This window comes from Lepus europaeus, chromosome 14 (genome assembly GCF_033115175.1).
Source record: "Lepus europaeus isolate LE1 chromosome 14, mLepTim1.pri, whole genome shotgun sequence".
NCBI lineage: Eukaryota > Metazoa > Chordata > Mammalia > Lagomorpha > Leporidae > Lepus > Lepus europaeus.
In genome coordinates, this window is record NC_084840.1 from 1064738 (window position 1) to 1085205 (window position 20468).

The window sequence follows — 20468 nt, forward strand, 5'->3', positions numbered from 1 at the left end:
ATCTTTTTTTTTTTTTTTTTGACAGGCAGAGTGGATAGAGAGAGAGAGACAGAGAGAAAGGTCTTCCTTTTTGCCATTGGTTCACCCTCCAATGGCCGCTGCAGCCGGCGCATCTTGCTGATCTGAAGCCAGGAGCCAGGTGCTTCTCCTGGTCTCCCATGCGGGTGCAGGGCCCAAGCACTTGGGCCATCCTCCACTGCCTTCCCGGGCCATAGCAGAGAGCTGGCCTGGAAGAGGGGCAACCAGGATAGAATCCGGCACCCCAACCAGGACTAGAACCCGGTGTGCCGGCGCTGCAAGGCGGAGGATTAGCCTGTTAAGCCACGGCGCCGGCCTCAAATAAATCTTAGAGAGGAAGGAAGAAATGTTTGTTCTTCCCAACACCCCCAACCGCCATTCTTCCCAAACGAGGATGGGGGTTAGGGAACTGCTTTCTCATGGGGAGGTTTCCAAACGCCAAGCCTCTGCTGTGGCGAGCCTAAGTGGGCAGACGTGCACGGAAACCTCCGGACCCAGGAAAGCAAGCAGCCGAGCCGCTGTCCTCGGGACCAGGCTGAGAATTTCACAAACTGGACTTCTGGGGGCGGCTTCCGGCCCCGGGGCGGGGGACGTAGCGCAGAACGCGCGTGCGCGCTTCCTGTCTCCCGTGTCTTTCAGAGAAGTCAACCTGTCCGTGGTTGGCCGGTACGTGGACTATCTCGTGAAGGAGCAGGGCGTCAAGAACGTGTTCGGTGAGTGCCCTCGGGGCTTCTCGGCCTCTAGCTCGGTCCCTGCGGTGTCCATCTCCCCGGGGGTGGCCCAGGGCCTGGCGAAGCTCCATGCACGTCAGCTGTGCTCCGTCTCTCCCCGAGGCCCGGTGGCAATCTGCAGCTCCTGGGGTTGGGCCATTCGGCAGCCGGCCGGGAGGGTACCCCGGCCATGGAGCCGTCCAGTGCCCTCCCCTGGCCTTGCAAACTGAGGCGGGGAGAAACTACCTTCAGCACACAGAGGAGCCGCAGGGCGTGCAGGTGACCCCGCGTGTGTCAGCGACAGTGAGCATCCCCAACGTCAGACCCAACACCTCGCGCCGAGAACCACGGTGCCTGTGATGCAGCTGCCTCTTGTGGGCAGCACTGGGCTTTTGGCCTCCACCCAAGGACACTGCTTCTTTTCCCTGGAGGTGCTGTGGTCACAGTCAGAGCCGGTTACAGCCGGTGTGGAGAGCTGTCCCTCGGCTGTCACAGCCAGGTACAGCCGGTGTGGAGAGCTGTCCTTCGGCTGTCACAGTCAGCCGGTTAGAGCCGGTGTGCAGAGCTGTCCCTCAGACACATCCCATAACCCGAGACCTGACTACGGCACCGCCCAGCATCCCTCAGCTCCGAGCTGGGGCGGGGGTCGTCAGACTCCTACTCCACAGACCGGTGGTCTCTCCAGGCCCAAGGCAGAAGCAGGAGCATCCCCACGACAGGAGGGTCCCTGGAGTGTCCCAAGACACCAGAGGAGTGAGAAAGGAGACCTCACCTCCCAGACGGCTTGCTCCCAGCACTACCGTTGGCACGTGCTGTGCCCCACGGAGGGGAGAGCAGCCTGACTCCCTGGGTGTCACACACCCCTGCCATCTCCAGGGGCATCATTGCTGCTTTTTGTTTTTTGACAGGCAGAGTTAGACAGTGAGAGAGAGAGAGAGAGACAGAGAAGGTCTTCCTTCCGTTGGTTCACCCCCCAAATGGCCGCTACGGCTGGTGCGCTGCGCTGATCTGAAGCCAGGAGCCAGGTGCTTCCTCCTGGTCTCCTGTGCAGGTGCAGGGCCCAAGCACTTGGGCCATCCTCCACTGCCTTCCCGGGCCACAGCAGAGAGCTGGCCTGGAAGAGGGGCAACCGGGACAGAATCCGGCGCCCCAACCAGGACTAGAAACCCGGGGTGCCAGCGCCGCAGGCGGAGGATTAGCCCAGTGAGCCGCGGCGCGGCCATCATTACTGCTGTACCAACCTCAGAGTTCCTGCCATGCAGACACGGCCCCTCCTGCGCTTACCTGCGCATCCTCTTCAAGTCCCGGTGTCAGGCGCGCACAGGCACTTCGCAGGAGCCTGGCTGGTGTCGCCTTCCTGCCTTCCGGGCCCAGGTGTAGAGCTGAGGAGCAAGCTGGGGGATTGGCCTGTGATGGGGGCAGTCACCTGCCACCTCTGTCCCCATTCGGTCTCCGCCATCTGTCCTGACAGCAAGGACGGGTCTGTCACCTCGGGTCATAACCGCGTTCCCACTGCTGTCCCCAGGGACAGTGGCAGAACCCCCGAGCCAGGAGCAGCCACGAGACGTGGAGACAGGTGGGCTGGGTGGGAGGAGCACAGGTGCGGCCGCCCCCCCGACCGTCTCTCTGTTTGACGCAGTGAACGGCACGACCGAGAAGGCCTGTCCCTCAGCATCGCCGAGCGCCGCCGGCTTGCCGAGGAGTGGGTGACCCAAGGGAGGAGCAAGTGAGTGGCGCCCCCCCGTGGGAGGGCCCTCCGTGGCTTCTGTGGCTGGCGGGAGGTGGGCCCGCCTCCTGGCTCTTCCTGCCCAGGCGGTGCCCGGCCCCCAGACCGGCCTCTCCTGCACCTCACGCCCATGCCCCCGTGTTACCAGTCGGCCTGGCAGCACCCAGGCGCCCTCACCTTCTCGAGGTGCCTGGGCAGGGCCAGCGTGGCCTTCCCTGAGGCCCTTCCCTCGGCTGAGCCCCTCCTGGGCCCCTCTCGTGCCGAGGGACTAACTTCCCTGCATGGACAACTCTTTCTTGTCACCTCCAGTTCACACCATGACAACACAGGACAGTGCAGTCCTGTCCACCGCACGTCCAGCCACCAAGTCCTCGCCCTCGTCTTTGGGGGGCTGTGCTGACCATCCAGTGGGTGTCAGCCTTCCAGAAATTTCAAACCAGAGAAGGGGGGCTTTGGCACAGCCTTGGGTGGAGGCAGAAGACCACAGGCAGATCCCGGGAGCTGGGGCGGGCTCATCAGCCAGGAGGGACCTGTGACCTCCCCGGCTTCCTCGAGTGGCCTCAGAGCGCACCAACAATCTGTCACGCGTGAGCACTTGTCTCACGGGCAATTCCTGGCGATCCTTCAGCTTTCTGCCTGTTTCCGGTCAGCCTGGGCCCCAGAAAGTGACCAGCCACGTGTGCACAGAGCAGGGAAACAGGAGACGGAGGGCAGCAGAGACAGGGCAGGGCTGGGCCCTGCACGGGTGGGAGGGAGGCAGCAAGGGGCCCCACAGCTGACCAGGGAGTGGGGCAGAGCTCTGAGCCGCCGCTGTGGGCTGCCCTGCGTGGGGCCGGCTCTGCCCCCCATGAGCTCGGGAGCCTGGCAGGACGCTGGCCCCTCTGCCCCTGCCCGTGAGGCAGGAGTGATGACAGCGTGGCTGCCATCCGAGGTCGTGCTGGTACTTAGAGCAGTGCCTGCTCCCAGGGCTCTGCAGTGCCCGTGCCGGGTCGGCGTGCATCACGCCAACCGTGAGACGCCGTGAGAGTTGCAGGTGGAGGCAGAGAAGGCCACCTGGTTTGGCACAGGGAAGTCACCATCGACCTGAGTGCGTGGACACGGGCAGAAGCCGGACCACAGGCAGCCGGGGAGCACCCCGGGCTGGCGGACGTGGGGCCGCAGGGCAGCTGCTTCCTGCTGCGAGTTGCTGGGGAAGGAAGGAGAGAGGGAGGCGTGGGCGGGAGGAGGCAGCGCTGCTTTCTCTGTGGGAGAGGAGGCGAAGGGCAGAAGAGAACGCAGGCCTGCGGCTCTCTGGGCAGAGGGTCCTGAAGGGGTCAAGTGCAAACGGAAGCAGACAGGGACTTCCGGAGACAGCGGAGAAGCCGGGGGACCTGGGGAGTGGCTGAGCTGGGGCTTCCGGAGAGGTGGAGAAGCTGGGGAGCTGGGAGTGGCTGAGCTGAGGTTTTAGGAGACAGTGGAGAAGCTGGGGAGCTGGGAGTGGCTGAGCTGAGGCCTCCGGAGACTGTGGAGAAGCTGGAAGCCAGGGAGTAGCTGAGCTGAGGCTTCATGAGTTGGTAGAGAATCTTGGGTGTGGGGAGTGGCTGAGCTAAGGCTTCATGAGTTGGTGGAGAATCTGGGGTGTGGGCAGTGGCTGAGCTGAGGCCTTTGGAGACGGTGGAGAGGCTGGGGAACCGGGGAATGGGCTGAGCTGGGGCTTCCGGAGAAGGTGGAGAAGCTGGGGACCTGGGGAGTGGCTGAGCTGAGGCTTCAGGAGACAGTGGAGAAGCCGGGGAGCTGGGGGAGTGGCTGAGCTGAGGCTTCAGGAGACGGTGGAGAAGCTGGGGAGCTGGGAGACGGTGGAGAAGCTGGGGAGCTGGGAGTGGCTGAGCTGAGGCCTCTGGAGACGATGGAGAAGCTAGGGAGCCGGGGAGTGGCTGAGCTGAGGCCTCTGGAGACGGTGAAGAAGCTGGGGAGCTGGGAGTGGCTGAGCTGAGGCCTCTGGAGACGGTGAAGAAGCTGGGGAGCTGGGAGTGGCTGAGCTGAGGCCTCCGGAGACGGTGGAGAAGCTGGGGAGCTGGGGAGTGGCTGAGCTGAGGCTTCAAGAGATGGAGAAGCTGGGGAGCTGGGGAGTGGCTGAGCTGAGGCTTCAGGAGACAGTGGAGAAGCTGGGGAGCTGGGAGTGGCTGAGCTGGGGCTTCAGGAGACAGTGGAGAAGCTGGGGAGTGGCTGAGCTGGGGCTTCATGAGATGGAGAAGCTGGGGAGCTGGGGAGTGGCTGAGCTGGGGCTTCATGAGATGGAGAAGCTGGGGAGCTGGGGAGTGGCTGAGCTGAGGCCTCCAGAGACGGTGGGGGAGCTGGGGAGTGGCTGAGCTGAGGCCTCCGGAGACGGTGGAGTAGCTGGGGAGCCGGGGAGTGGCTGAGCTGAGGCTTCAGGAGATGGAGAAGCTGGGGAGTGGGGAGTGGCTGAGCGGGGGGCTGCTTGCAGGAAAACCAGGGGTCCAGGTGAGGACACTGACTTGGCAGGGAGCCGCCGGGCTGCCCAGGGTGGCACAGGAGCAGGGGCAGCTAGGTGTGGAGTCGTCGTGCGTGGAGAGGGAGGGGTCTTCAGGAGCCACTTCCTCCTGAACTGGGAACCGACTGGGAGTTTGTGTTAAAGCCAGGCTGAGGGAGACACGGGGGACACGTTCACCCCAAACCAGAGGAAGGCTGGGGAGGGCGAGAGAGGCTGCTGCCCAGGCGGGGTCAGCCTCTGTGCCCCTGGAAGGCTCCTGCCGTCCTCAGAACTGCTAAGCCCATTGGGGCTCCACCCAGCGAGCTCTGCTTCAGCCCGGCACAGCACCGGGACGCCCTGGGGGCCGCGGTGTGTCCAGCTCATGTCAGGGCCCCTCAGAAAACATGCTGGTGAAACCGGGCCTCTCCCCATAGGGTCACGGGGGCACCCCCAGAGATGAACATGGGGTCATCCCTTCTGGCCGAATTCGGAGATGGAAAATGGCAAACTCATCCCCACGCAGCCAGCTCTCGGTTCTGTCCCTGGAGGGACCCGTTTTATCGCCAGCCAAAAGTCCCAGCATTGCACCTGCAGCACTGCACCTGCCCGAGCCCGTGGGAGCCCAGCTGCAGCCCGCACAGCAGTGCCCAGTGAAACCAGCCCTGGGGCGCCGGCTGACCACCCAGCACCCTGTCCAGCTGAGCCTCACGCTGTTCCCACCTAGTCCTGCCTTTACCCTTCCCCCCGTTTGTGCGCTTCTAAGCCTCCGTGTGTCAGGCTGGTCGGGCTGGTGTTTATTCCACGTGTCCCCTGCACCACGTCCCATGGTGCTTCACACACGTGAGCGCGCGTGTTCCTCACGACAGCCCCGTGAGGCAGGCTCTGTTACCAGGGGCTTGCCTGGAAGACAGGCATGGGAGGGGCCAGAGCCTTCTTTAGGGGTTCACAGCCTGGTGGAATCGGGGGCCAGGCTGGAGCCGGGACTGTCTCTGTCAGCGATACACGAGGGGTCTTCAGAATGCCACACACCCATTGAGAAGGTCACCATCGACCCCCGCGATTCGGGTCATTCTAAATGAATCGCTGCGGAATTTCATACTCTCGGGGTTGACTTAACGAGGTGTTGGTGCCAGCTCAAGCCACGACGGCGCGGCCTCGGGCCCTCGTGACACAGCGGCTTCTCTCCCCGGCAGGCTGGAGCAGGTGGTGGTTCACGTGGGGGCGCTGAGCCTGAAGGAGTCGCAGGAGCTGGTACGTTGTGTGCCCTTCAAGTGGCCACCAGGGGCCTCCACGTCCACGTTTGCCATGGGGTGGCTGCTGGGGTGCGGTTCAGAAGCGGGCACCGAGCCATAACCAAAGTGCCACGCCCAACGTGGTGACCGCCGAGGGCTGGGGCGCGGGCTCCGTCAGTCCTCTCCCTGGGGAAAGCGAGGGTGGGTGTTGTCGTGCTCGGGCTTGGGGCCAGCGTCGGTGTCCTCTGGGAAGTAGAAGCCAAGGCGGCGTGCTGTGCTGGTCAGGTGGGGGAGGCTTGCGGGGCGGTTGGCATGGCTGGCGGCGTCGCGTCGTGGGAGGGTTGCCCCGCGGTGCCGAACGCCAGGCCACGCGGTCACTGTGCCAGCACTCAGCCAGACATGGCATGCTTGATGTAGCTGTTCCCTGAGCCAGGACACAGGAACGGTGCGGACGGTGCTGCTCCAGCCTTAGCATCAGCAGCTCCTGCACACAGGGGCGAGAGGGCGAGGGGTTAAAGTTGCTGGCCCATCACCAAGCCGCTGACCCCCATGTGCGCTCTCCTCTCCTCGCCAAGGCCCAGCACGCAGCGGAAATAGGAGCCGATGGCATTGCCGCCATCACACCTTTCTTCCTCAAGCCACAGAGCCGAGGTAGGCGGGGGTCCAGGCCCCCGGGGCGTCCGCACCCACTTGCCTGGTCCCTGGGCCCCCAGGAGAGCCGGCTTGAAAGCCCTCCCTTCCTCTGCCCAGTGCTCCGGGCTGCCCGCCAAGCCCCCGCCAGTCTGCTGGTGCAGGCGCCCACTCCTGCTGTGTGCAGGAGTCACGGGGCAAGACTTGGGGACATCTGTCTCCAAAGAGCGGCCTGCCGGGGAGGGGCACCTGGAGACTGTGTCCGGTGTCGCTTCTCCTCCTCCAGCGTCTCCATGGAAACCACTTACAGCACCCGAGTGCCCCAGACTCTGAAATCCTTACTCCCTGCCCGGGGGACGGCAGGGGCGCTCCCTGGTGGGCTTCCAGCCTGCGTGAGAGTCTTCCGTGTCTTGTGGGATTTGGTGGCAAAGGTCACCCTCTTGTGTGCTTTCTGCAGGAGGGAGCATGGTGACTGTGCAGGAGGCAGTGGCCGGGACCCCAGAGGCCGGTGCAGCCTCGTGCCCTGGGGGGCGCAGGTGTCTCAGCACGAGGCTCGGGCTCTCCGCTCACCAGCTCATGCCCTGCTGTCCTTTCAGACGTCCTGGTCCATTTCCTCAAGGAGGTGGCTGCGGCCGCACCCGCCCTGCCATTCTACTACTACCACATCCCCGCCGTGACAGGGGTGAGGAGTGAGTACCGCCCCCCGACCCCACATCCCTGCTCTGACGAGGGTGAGGAGTGAGTACCGCCCCCCCCCCCCGACCCCACATCCCTGCACTGCTGGGGATGAGGAGTGAGTACCGCCCCCCCCCCGACCCCACATCCCTGCACTGCTGGGGATGAGGAGTGAGTACCGCCCCCCCCCCCCGACCCCACATCCCTGCTCTGACGAGGGTGAGGAGTGAGTACCGCCCCCCCGACCCCACATCCCCGCCGTGACAGGGGTGAAGAGTGAGTACCGCCCCCCCGACCCCACATCCCCGCCGTGACAGGGGTGAGGAGTGAGTACCGCCCCCCCCCGACCCCACATCCCTGCACTGCTGGGGGTGAGGAGTGAGTACCGCCCCCCCGACCCCACATCCCTGCACTGCTGGGGGTGAGGAGTCAGTACCGCCCCCCCCGACCCCACATCCCTGCACTGCTGGGGGTGAGGAGTCAGTACCGCCCCCCCGACCCCACATCCCTGCACTGCTGGGGGTGAGGAGTGAGTACCGCCCCCCCCGACCCCACATCCCTGCTCTGACGAGGGTGAGGAGTGAGTACCGCCCCCCCCGACCCCCACATCCCTGCCCTGATGGGGGTGAGGAGTGAGTACCGCCCCCCCCCGACCCCACATCCCTGCTCTGACGAGGGTGAGGAGTGAGTACCGCCCCCCCCGACCCCACATCCCTGCACTGCTGGGGATGAGGAGTGAGTACCGCCCCCCCCGACCCCACATCCCCGCCGTGACAGGGGTGAGGAGTGAGTACCGCCCCCCCCGACCCCACATCCCTGCACTGCTGGGGGTGAGGAGTGAGTACCGCCCCCCTGACCCCACATCCCTGCCCTGATGGGGGTGAGGAGTGAGTACCGCCCCCCCCGACCCCACATCCCTGCACTGCTGGGGTGAGGAGTGAGTACCGCCCCCCCCGACCCCACATCCCTGCACTGCTGGGGGTGAGGAGTGAGTACCGCCCCCCCCGACCCCACATCCCTGCACTGCTGGGGGTGAGGAGTGAGTACCGCGCCCCCCCCGACCCCACATCCCTGCACTGCTGGGGGTGAGGAGTCAGTACCCGCCTCCCGACCCCACATCCCTGCACTGCTGGGGGTGAGGAGTGAGTACCGCCCCCCTGACCCCACATCCCTGCACTGCTGGGGGTGAGGAGTGAGTACCGCCCCCCACCGACCCCACATTCCTGCCCTGATGGGGGTGAGGAGTGAGTACCGCCCCCCCCCCGACCCCACATCCCTGCCCTGATGGGGGTGAGGAGTGAGTACCGCCCCCCCCCCGACCCCACATCCCTGCACTGCTGGGGGTGAGGAGTGAGTACCGCCCCCCCCGACCCCACATCCCTGCACTGCTAGGGTGAGGAGTGAGTACCGCTCCCCAACCCCCACATCCCTGCACTGCTGGGGGTGAGGAGTGAGTACCGCCCCCCCCCCCACATCCCTGCACTGCTGGGGTGAGGTGTGAGTACCCGCCCCCCTATCCCCACCTGCAGTGCAGGTCTTACCTCCTCCCAGTGCAGGTCTCACCTCCTCCCCGTCAGCTCTCACCTCCTCCCCGTGCAGGTCTCACTCCTCCCAGTGCAGGTCTCACCTCCTCCCCGTGCAGGTCTCACTCCTCCCCGTCAGCTCTCATCTCCTCCCAGTGCAGGTCTCACTCCTCCCCGTCAGCTCTCACCTCCTCCCAGTGCAGGTCTCACTCCTCCCCGTCAGCTCTCATCTCCTCCCAGTGCAGGTCTCACTCCTCCCCGTCAGCTCTCATCTCCTCCCAGTGCAGGTCTCACTCCTCCCCGTCAGCTCTCATCTCCTCCCAGTGCAGGTCTCACTCCTCCCCGTCAGCTCTCACCTCCTCCCAGTGCAGGTCTCACTCCTCCCTGTCAGCTCTCACCTCCTCCCAGTGCAGGTCTCACTCCTCCCTGTCAGCTCTCACCTCCTCCCAGTGCAGGTCTCACCTCCTCCCAGTGCAGGTCTCACTCCTCCCCGTCAGCTCTCATCTCCTCCCAGTGCAGGTCTCACCTCCTCCCCGTCAGCTCTCACCTCCTCCCAGTGCAGGTTCTTGAGAGAGGAGGAAGAGCTGAGCCCTGGCATCGCACACCCTGCTTGCTGCACTGAGGCCATGAGACTGCAGCTGCACTTGGCAGGCCGTGCCGCCTGTGCCCCCGCGTTCCTGTGCTCCCCACAGAGGCCGCCTGCTCTCTGTGGCTTCCCTTCCAGCTTTTCTCTCCTGTAACTCTGCTTCTCCAGGGAGGAGATTCTTACAGTTAGACGAAGTTCCTCAGGTTTTTGAGAAAGATGTATTTATTTTCATTTTGAAAGGCAGAGTGACAGAGAGAGAGCGAGAGACAAAGAGAGATTGTCCATCTGCTGCTTCACTCCCCAGATGGCTACCACAGCCGCGGCGGGGCCAGGCCGAAGCCGGGAGCCTGGAACTCCAGCCCGGTCTCCCGCGTGGGTGCAGGGGCCCAAGCACTTGAACCATCTCGCACTCCCCTCTCAGGCCGTCAGGGGGAACGGAAGTGGAGCAGCCGGGACACGAACCGGTGCCCACATGAGACCCTGGCATCACAGACACAGCTTCACCGGCTATGCCACACACCGGCCCCCTCAGATTTGATTTGTCACACGTAAATGTTGTGTTGAGATATACTCCCACGCCACAGACTTCCCCCTTTATTTCTGTATTTACTTGTCTAAGAGACAAAGTGGCAGACACAAAGCTCCCATCTGCTTGCTCACTCCCTCAACGCCCGGGGCTGGGCAGCCTGAACCTGGGAGCTGGGAAGTCCCAGGCCTCGCACACAGGGGCCGGGACTCGGTCACTGGAGCCATCAGCGCTGCCTCCCGGGCTGTGCGCCCGCAGGAAGCTGGACTCCGGGCCGGAGGCGGAGCCCGGGCCCCCAGACGTGGGAGGGGTGCTCTTCCGCACCAGGCACGACGTTGTCTTTTACGTCCCGTTCTCTTCCACACTCCCTAGGAGGAAAGCCAGAGTGCTCTACAGCCCGGCTGTTCCTCCGGCCCTGCTCTCACTTGCCACCTCGCACCCTCACCAGACGTGCGTGGACTCTCCCAGCACAGCCAGCTCTGCTGTGGGGACTCACTGGCGTCCGTAACTCAGCTCCGTCTGACCCTGTCTCCCCGAGTGGGTGTCACATCCCGTCCCACGAGACTGCCATCCGCTTCCGATGCCAGCTCGTGGCCTGGGCTGCTGACCGAATGGGCACAAATCGAAGTTCCCGCAACCCCCTTCCCCGTTTCAGTTAATTTGCTGAAGCGAGTCACGGGACTCAGGGAAACCCTGCGTGCTCTTGCCTGCTGATCACGAAGGCTGCAGGTGGACAGGGGCACAGGGTGAGGTGGGCAGGGAGGGCTCGGGGCTTCTGTGCCCACTGGGTGCAGCGCCATCCAGGAGCGTGAGCCAGGAGCAGTCACCTTGAGGCCCTTCTGTCCCCAGCAGCGAGGGCACTGGAAGTCCCAGCCCTCTGCTCACAGAATCAGCTCCTGGGAACCAGCCCCCGTGGTGAGGCTGTCTGGAGCCCCAGCCGCAGCCACCTCGCTGGAGCCAGCGACGCTCCTGTTACCCCCGAGTCCCAGTGCACCTGTCATGTGGGAAAGTGCAGAGGTCTTGGGAGCGCCATGTCACAAACCAAGATCAAAAATCAGATGCTGTGGCCAGCATTGTGGTGTGGTGGGTAAAACTGCCACCAGCCACACCGGCACCTCGCTGGGTGCCAGTTCACGTCCCCCGCTGCTCCACTTCTGATCCAGCTCCCTGTTAATGACTTGGGAAAAGCAGTGGAAGATGGCCCAAGTGTTTGGGTCCCTGCCACCCACATGGGAGACCCAGATGGAGCTCCTGGCTCCTGGCTGCGGCCTGACCCAAGTGTTTGGGTCCCTGCCACCCACATGGGAGACCCAGATGGAGCTCCTGGCTCCTGGCTGCGGCCTGACCCAGCGATCTGGAGCCATCTGGGGAGTGAGCCAGTGAATGGAAGATCTCTCTCTCTCTCTCTCTCTCTCTCTCTCTCTCTCACCCTGTCTTTCCCTGTAATTCTTTCTAAATAAGTCTAATAAATCTTTTTAAAAAACATTGGCACAAGAGCCTCTCCTGGCAGCCCTGTCTACAAGGTTGTAGAAGCTCAGGCCCAGGAGCTGAGACCAAGACAAAACATGAGCCCCAGCTTTCACAGCATCCGTGCGGCGAGGTTGTAGGAGCCGCCGGGTGGGGCAAGCACCCGCTGCTTCTGGCTGTCGACAGCCAGGCAGCTCCTCTACCTCATGTGTGCAGGGTGAGGCTGACGACAGCCGGGCAGCGCCCTCGTGTGTGTGAGCCCGGGGCAGCGCCCTCGTGTGTGTGAGCCCGGGGCAGCGCCCTCGTGTGTATGAACCCGGGCAGCCCCTCGTGTGTGTGAGCCCGGGGTAGCGCCCTCGTGTGTGTGAGCCCGGGGTAGCGCCCTCGAGTGTGTGCAGGGCGCGGGCTGACCGGCACCGTTTACTGTCTCGAGCAGTTCGTGCGGAGGAGTTGCTGGATGGGATTCAGGCCCAGATCCCCAGCTTCCAGGGGCTGAAGTTCAGTGACACTGACCTCCTGGACTTCGGGCAGTGTGTGGACCAGCACGGCCCACGCCGGCTGGCTTTCCTCTTTGGGGTGGACGAGGTAGGTCCCCCGGGCCGCCGGGTGTCAGCTGCCCTGGAGGACGGCGTGAGGGGCTGTTTATTGTCAGTGTCTCGTCTCCGTCTGTTCTCACGAGAGCCTCCTCTGTTTGTCTCTGATCAGCAGCTACTGAGTGCGCTGGTGATGGGAGCCACTGGTGCGGTGGGCAGGTGAGTCCCGGGGTCACAGTGTGAAGTCCCCTGTCGGGGGGGTGGGGGCTGTCCTCCATGTCTGGAAGGCCGAAATCCCAGGCTTAGAGAGCAGCACTGGGCGCAGGGAGAGTCCGCGCAGGGCGAACACTCCCAGTGGGCCGTGGGCCGTAGTGCTCGGTGTGTCAGGAACGCCGTGCAGGTCAGAAGCGTGCCGACAGTCACGGGATCCCGTGCGCAGCCGCGTTTGGAGAAGACGTGAGTTACTGGGCATGCAGGCAGCTCTGTGTCCTCCACGTCCTTCCGACCCTCTCTTCCCTCTGCCTGCACAGCCCCAGGCCAGCATGGCGCAGACAGCACTGTCCAGTAGGTGTCCACCAGAGGTCCTCTTGGCCACGGCCGGGAGACCAGAGTCATGTCCGAGACCCCTCACCAGAGGCAGGCACTGGGTCGGCGTGGCCACTGCATGTTCGCCTGTGGCAACCAGTGCCCCAAGTGAGGGTCCCGTCCACACTGTAGCGAGCAGTGCCCCGGGTGAGGATCCCGTCCACGGCGTGGCAACCAGTGCCCCAGGTGAGGGTCCCGTCCACACTGTAGCGAGCAGTGCCCCAGGTGAGGGTCCCATCCACGGCATGGCAACCAGTGCCCCAGGTGAGGGTCCCGTCCACACCGTGGCGAGCAGTGCCCCGGGTGAGGGTCCCATCCACACTGTAGCGAGCAGTGCCCCGGGTGAGGGTCCCGTCCACACCGTGGCGAGCAGTGCCCTGGTTGAGGGTCCCATCCACACTGTAGTGAGCAGTGCCCCAGGTGAGGGTCCCGTCCACACCGTGGCGAGCAGTGCCCTGGTTGAGGGTCCCGTCCACACTGTAGCGAGCAGTGCCCCAGGTGAGGGTCCCGTCCACGCCGTGGCGAGCAGTGCCCTGGTTGAGGGTCCCGTCCACACTGTAGCGAGCAGTGCCCCAGGTGAGGGTCCCGTCCACGGCGTGGCGAGCAGTGCCCCAGGTGAGGGTCCCGTCCACGCCGTGGCGAGCAGTGCCCCAGGTGAGGGTCCCATCCACGGCATGGCGAGCAGTGCCCCCGGGTGAGGGTCCCGTCCACACTGTAGCGAGCAGTGCCCCAGGTGAGGGTCCCGTCCACGCCGTGGCGAGCAGTGCCCCGGGTGAGGGTCCCATCCACACTGTAGCGAGCAGTGCCCCAGGTGAGGGTCCCGTCCACACCGTGGCGAGCAGTGCCCCAGGTGAGGGTCCCGTCCACACTGTAGCGAGCAGTGCCCCAGGTGAGGGTCCCATCCACGGCATGGCGAGCAGTGCCCCAGGTGAGGGTCCCGACCACGGCGTGGCGAGCAGTGCCCTGGTTGAGGGTCCCGTTCACACTGTAGCGAGCAGTGCCCCAGGTGAGGGTCCCGTCCACGCCGTGGCGAGCAGTGCCCTGGTTGAGGGTCCCGTCCACACTGTAGCGAGCAGTGCCCCAGGTGAGGGTCCCGTCCACGGCGTGGCGAGCAGTGCCCCGAGTGAGGGTCCCGTCCACGCCGTGGCAAGCAGAGGCTTTCCCGGCAGGCCCACGGCCAAGGAGAGTGAGCGGGCCGTCCTCACCGCAGGGACCTCTGTGCTGGGAACCCCAGGTGCCAGTCTTGCCGGCCGCGGAGCCTTGGCCCTGGGAATTTTTCCCTTTTGGGCTCAGTTCTGGGGCCCCCACACCTGGCACATCAGCCCCCCCACACATGGGCAGGCGGGGCTTCGTTTCTCCCTGGCTGTCACTGCTGTCACTGTGGAGTCCTCTCGGGACAGGAGCAGGAAGTGAGGCCGAGGCCGGCGCAGCTCTTGTTGAGCCAAGTGGCTCCAGGTCCTGGGCGGGAGGATGCCCTGTGATTGACGCGGGGCCCTGTGTGTGAAAGGTCACACCCTGTCACTGTCCTCTCGTCTGGGATCTGGTCGGGAAGAGATGTGTGAGGCTCCATCAGTGGTGTCTGCCGTCCCTTGCGGGCACTGCCCACCTCCGCCTAGGGCCAGGGCCCCCAGGGTTCCATCTCACCCGCAGCTACCCCCCACCGCTGCATCTCTCCTGCAGCTCAACCCCACCTTCATGGCTGCGTCTCTCTCCCAGCTCCCCCCTCCCTGGCTGTGTCTCACTCTCAGCTCCCCTCTCCCTGGCTGTGCCTCCCCCACAGGTTCCCCCACCTCCCTGGCTGTGTCCTCCCACAGGTTCCCCCACCTCCCTGGCTGTGTCCCCCCACAGGTTCCCCCACCTCCCTGGCTGTGTCCCCCCACAGGTTCCCTCACCTCCCTGGCTGTGTCCCCCCCCACAGGTTCCCTTACCTCCCTGGCTGTGTCTCCCCCACAATTCCCCCCCTCCCTGGCTATGTCTCCCCCACAGCTCCCCCCACCCACCCCAGCTGCTCCCCCACAGCTCCCCCCACCTCCTTGGCTGTATCTCACTCACAGCCCCCCCCCCCCGGCTGTGTCTCACTCACAGCTCCCCCTACCTCCCTGGCTGTGTCCCCCCACAGGTTCCCTCACCTCCCTGGCTGTGTCCCCCCACAGGTTCCCTCACCTCCCTGGCTGTGTCCCCCCACAGGTTCCCTCACCTCCCTGGCTATGTCTCCCCCACAGCTCCACCCACCCACCCCAGCTGCTCCCCCACAGCTCCCCCCACCTCCTTGGCTGTGTCTCACTCACAGCTCCCCCCTCCCTGGCTGTGTCTCCTCCACAGCTCCCCCCACCCACCCCAGCTGCTCCCCCACAGCTCCCCCCACCTCCTTGGCTGTGTCTCACTCACAGCTCCCCCCTCCCTGGCTGTGTCTCCCCCACAGCTCCCCCCACCCACCCCAGCTGCTCCCTCACAGCTCCCCCCACCCCCTTGGCTGTGTCTTACTCACAGCTCCCTCCTCCCTGGCTGTGACTCCCCCACAGTTCCCCCCACCCACCCCAGCTGCTCCCCCACAGCTCCCCCCACCTCCTTGGCTGTGTCTCACTCACAGCTCCCCCCTCCCTGGCTATGTCTCCCCCACAGCTCCCCCCACCTCCTTGGCTGTGTCTCACTCACAGCTCCCCCCTCCCTGGCTATGTCTCCCCCACAGCTCCCCCCACCTCCTTGGCTGTGTCTCACTCACAGCTCCCCCCTCCCTGGCTGTGTCTCCCCACAGCTCCCCCCACCCACCCCAGCTGCTCCCCCACAGCTCCCCTCCCCGTGTTGCAGCTCAGCCCTTGTTGAGAGCAGGTGTTGGCCCCTCTCACTTTATTCCTGATTTCATCCTTTTGGGTTCTCAACCCTGGAACGCGAGGCAGGGGATCTCTTGGGCTTGTCCTGGGGGCTGCCCGGGTGAGGTCTGACCCCTGCTGCCCGACTGAACCTGTGGCCTTTGCTGCTGTCTCGCCAGCACCTACAACTACCTGGGGAGAAGGACCAACATGCTGCTGGAGGCTTTCCAGCGAGGGGAGCTGTCCTCCGCCCTCAGCCACCAGGTCAGCCACCCGGCTGGGGCGTCCCTTGCGGGGCGGGGGGGGGGGGGGGGGGTTGGGGGATCAGCATTCCCGGTGCCTCGGTGCCTCTCCCTTTACCCTCCTCCCATTTCTTTGTTCCCGCTGGCCGTGTCCCCTCCCCCCACCCCGCCCGCCGGGACTGCGCTCTGCTCCCCCCAGAAGGGCCCTTGTTCCGCCGCCTCTGACTGTGAGAAAGCCAGGATGGCTGGGTCTGCAGACAGCGCACACTGGAACGGAGCTGAGAAGCGGAGACGCCCACCTGACAGGCCCAAGAGCCCAGGGGCGACCCAAGGCAGGCGTTGGCTCTGAGGCAGCCCGAGAAAAGCAGGATGAGTGGCAGGGAGGCCCCCAGCACGGTGGCTACTGGGGAGCGTGTGCACAGGTGGGGGGGGCATGCACGGGGGGGGGTAGCATTGCACAGGTGGGGGGGGGCGTGCACAGGCAGGGGTAGCACGTGCACAGGTGGGGGAACTGTGCACAGCTTGGGGAGCGCACAGCTGGGGGGTGTGCACAGGTGGGGGGGAGCGTGCACAGGTGGGGGGTGCACAGGTCGGGGGGCTTGCACAGGTGGGGGGCGCGTGCCCAGGTGGGGGGCGCGGGCACAGATGGGGGGAGCACGTGCACAGTTGGGGGCGCGCACAGTTGGGGGGCATGCACAGATGAGGGGAACCTGTGCACATGTGGGGGGAGCATGCCCAGGTGGGGGGTGCGTGCACAGGAGGGGGGAACCCGTGCCCAGGTGGGGGGCACGGGCACAGATGGGGGGAGCACGTGCACAGGTGGGGGGAGCATGCCCAGGTGGGGGGTGCGTGCACAGATGGGGGGAACCTGTGCACAGGTGGGGGGCGTGCACAGTTAGGGGGCGTGCACAGTTGGGGGGCGCACACAGTTGGGGAGCATGCCCAGGTGGGGGGTGCGTGCACAGGAGGGGGGAACCATGCCCAGGTGGGGGGAGCATGCCCAGGTGGGGGGTGCATGCACAGATGGGGGGAACCTGTACACAGGTGGGGGGTGTGCACAGTTAGGGGGCGCGCACAGTTGGGGGGCACGCACAGTTGGGGAGCATGCCCAGGTGGGGGGTGCGTGCACAGGAGGGGGGAACCGTGCCCAGGTGGGGGGAGCATGCCCAGGTGGGGGGTGCGTGCACAGGTGGGGGGAACCCGTGCCCAGGTGAGGGGGCAGCCAGGTGCAGGGAAGCAGGGCCAGCACAGAGGCAGGGCGTGGGGGCTCTTTTATGGGTTTTGGGATTTTTTTAACCAATTTTTTGTGAACTCATGGATGAGTATTAGTGCTGGGATAAGCTGAAGGCTATTATTTCTGTTTGTGTTTTTAAAGCAGTAAGTACTGCCAAGCCCTGTTTATGTAACTGAGTGGATAAGAGTGGGGAAATGGGGTTGAGCAGCGTCTCTGTTCTGTGAATGGGTTTCTGTTTGTTATTTATTTGCGTGTCCTGCCGAAGTCACAGGCCCCTTCTCCAGCAGGGCCCTTGAGTAACAACGAAGAAGCCACAGTCAAAGCCCCTGGGGAGCCGGGAGGACCGTGGCTGCGGGGAGTGTGCGGCCCGCACTGCACACTGCGCAGTGGTCTTGGTCCGCCCAGCGGGGTCCTCAGAGCTGTGCCCAGGCCGAGCTGAGGCCTCAGCAGCAGGAGCAGGGCTCCGAAAGGACGTGCACCTGCCTCCCGCTGACCGGCTGGGCGTGCAGACGCTGGTCCCTGTGAACCTCAGGCTGGGCCAGCTGGCCCTCAGCTGGCCTGGGAGGGATCCCGGAGGGACACACAGCCCAGTGTGCAGACGGCTGCACGGCCAAGCTGGCCCGTGGCGGCAGGACAGGTGGGAGTGCCCTGTCTCTGCCGTCTTGTGCAGCGCCATCACGGGAGCCGCTGCTCTGTGGGCCCTGTCTGTGAAAGGGTCCTCGTCTGTCCGGGGGTCTCACCGTCCTCCCTTGGCAGTCCCTCTGCCCTCGACGGACCTTAGAGAGCGAGGGTACGTGGCGGCCCGACATTGTAAAGCGCAGGTTAAGCCTTCACTTGCCATGACGGCATCCCATATCTGAGTGAGTCCCGGCTGTGCCACTTCCCACCCAGCTTCCTGCCAAGGCTCCTGGGATCAGCGGTGGTGGTCCAAGGGCTTGGGCCCCTGCACCCATCTGGATGGAATTCCAGCTTCCTGGCCCAGCCTGGTGCCATTGCAGCCATCTGGGCGTGAACCAGCGGATGGAAGACCTCTCTCTCTGTCTCTCCCTCCTTCCTTCCTTCCTCTGTTCTGTGCCTTTCAAATAAGTGGATAAGTGGTCTCTTTGGAAGAAGAGAACTGAAGTGTGTGGACCGTGTAGGGTTCCTGGACTCTGATTTCTAAATTCCTTGTCATGCTTCAGTTTAGTGACACTGGTTGTTGATTTGCTTTTTCCTTTCTAGTTTTGTATCCAGAGATTTATCAACTATGTGGTTAAACTAGGTAAGTGCTGCGTGTGGCCCCTGCTCTGTCTGCTGCCGGGGACGGTAGAGAGGGGATAGCCTGGCCTCCCCGAGGCTCGGGGGGTGGTAGGGAGGGGATAGCCTGGCCTCCCCGAGGCTCGGGGGGGGGGGTGGTAGGGAGGGGGGGATAGCCTGGCCTCCCCGAGGCTCGGGGGGTGGTAGGGAGGGGATAGCCTGGCCTCCCTGAAGCTCGAGGGGTGGTAGGGAGGGGATAGCCTGGCCTCCCCGAGGCTCGGGGTGGGGGGGTAGTAGAGAGGGGATAGCCTGGCCTCCCTGAAGCTCGGGGGGGTGGTGTAGGGAGGGGATAGCCTGGCCTCCCCGAGGCTCGGGGTGGGGGGGTAGTAGAGAGGGGATAGCCTGGCCTCCCTGAAGCTCGAGGGGTGGTAGGGAGGGGATAGCCTGGCCTCCCCGAGGCTCGGGGTGGGGGGGGTAGTAGAGAGGGGATAGCCTGGCCTCCCTGAAGCTCGGGGGGTGGTAGGGAGGGGATAGCCTGGCCTCCCCGAGGCTCGAGGGATGGTAGAGTGGGAATAGCCTGGCCTCCATGAGGCTCGGGAACAGTAGAAGGGCTGGCCTGGCCTCTCTCAGGCTCAGGGGACGGTAGAGAGAGGGAATAGCCTGGCCTCCCCGAGGCTCGGGGTGGGAGTGGTAGGGAGGGGATAGCCTGGCCTCCCTGAAGCTCGAGGGGTGGTAGGGAGGGGATAGCCTGGCCTCCCTGAAGCTCGGGGGGTGGTAGGGAGGGGATAGCCTGGCCTCCCCGAGGCTCGGGGTGGGGGGGTAGTAGAGAGGGGATAGCCTGGCCTCCCTGAAGCTCGGGGGGTGGTAGGGAGGGGATAGCCTGGCCTCCCCGAGGCTCGGGAACAGTAGAAGGGTTGGCCTGGCCTCTCTCAGGCTCAGGGGATGGAAGAAGGGATAGCCTGGCCTCCCCGAAGCTTGGGGACAGTAGAAGGGATAGCCTGGCCTCTCTCAGGCTCAGGGGATGGAAGAAGGGATAGCCTGGCCTCCCCGAAGCTTGGGGACAGTAGAAGGGATAGCCTGGCCTCTCTCAGGCTCAGGGGATGGAAGAAGGGATAGCCTGGCCTCCCCGAAGCTTGGGGACAGTAGAAGGGATAGCCTGGCCTCTCTCAGGCTCAGGGGACAGTAAAGAGGGGATAGCCTGGCCTCCCTGAGGCTCAGGAGATGGTAGAGAGAGGGGATAGCCTGGCCTCCCCGAGGCTCTCCAGGATGCCTGTCTAACTCCAGCCCTGACCGTCAGTGCAGCCCCCACAGCCCCCTCTCGGTTTCAGCTGTCCCCTCACAGCCGCTGGCTGTTCCCGGCCTCCTGCCACTGCAGTGCCGATGCTCACGGCAGTCCCGTGGCCGCCCACTGCAGGGCTGGTGGGAGCAGCCAGAAAGTGGCCCTGCCTGCTCCGTGAGCGACAGCATATCGGCCACATACAGGGTCCCCTGCCGCAGGTGCCGGGAAGTGACTGGGAGCCAGAGGAGACCCTTCCCTTCCCCAGTCCCTTTGGGCTTACTCTGTGACGAATGGCAGAGGCCGCCCTCCGCTCTGCAGGAGATCGGCCCTGGGCCCAGTCCCAGAAGATCTTGGGTTTCCTGTCAGCACCCGCCCCCAGCCCTCCCCCCAGCCCTGTGCATCTGACCCTCCGCGGCTCGGCAGAGAGGGCGTCTCCCCGGGTGTTTGTGCTTGGGGATTCGTGCTTGGTGCTGTTTACCTGCTTCCCCTCGCCTTGGGTGGCTGGGGGGAGGCTCACGCAGAACAGTGCACCTGCTGCCCCAATCTCCCCGGTTCTGTGGAAGCCTCGCTGTGTCCTGTGCCTGCCGGGTCCCGTGCCTGCCGCGTCCCGTGCCTGCCGGGTCCCGTGCCTGCCGCGTCCCGTGCCTGCCGCGTCCCGTGCCTGCCGGGTCCCGTGCCTGCCGGGTCCTGTGCCTCGCTGTGTCCTGTGCCTGCCGCATCCCGTGCCTGCCGGGTCCCGTGCCTGCCGGGTCCTGTGCCTGCCGGGTCCTGTGCCTCGCTGTGTCCTGTGCCTGCCGTGTCCTGTGCCTGCCGGGTCCTGTGCCTGCTGGGTCCTGTGTCTGCCGTCCTCACGCGTCCCCAGCCTCCTGTTGCTCCCCTCGTGTCTGTGCCGGGACTGAGTACCTGCCCTGCCCCTCCCTTCTGCGCTTGGTGTTTCTGCAGCTCCAGCTCCGGCATCACTGACCCTCTCGGTGTGTTTTCTCCAG

The 20468-nt window shown here is 65.0% G+C and overlaps 1 protein-coding gene across 1 annotated transcript in view; it reads left to right on the forward strand.

Moving 5' to 3' along the window:
• Nucleotides 1-20468, forward strand: part of NPL (N-acetylneuraminate pyruvate lyase) — a 32929-nt gene that overhangs the window by 10799 nt on the left and 1662 nt on the right. Inside the window, 10 exon segments of the mRNA XM_062211464.1 lie at nt 658-731; nt 2368-2379; nt 2382-2454; nt 6118-6175; nt 6732-6807; nt 7383-7475; nt 12000-12148; nt 12269-12315; nt 15671-15755; nt 18189-18228. Coding sequence (XP_062067448.1) covers nt 658-731; nt 2368-2379; nt 2382-2454; nt 6118-6175; nt 6732-6807; nt 7383-7475; nt 12000-12148; nt 12269-12315; nt 15671-15755; nt 18189-18228 — 707 coding nt within the window.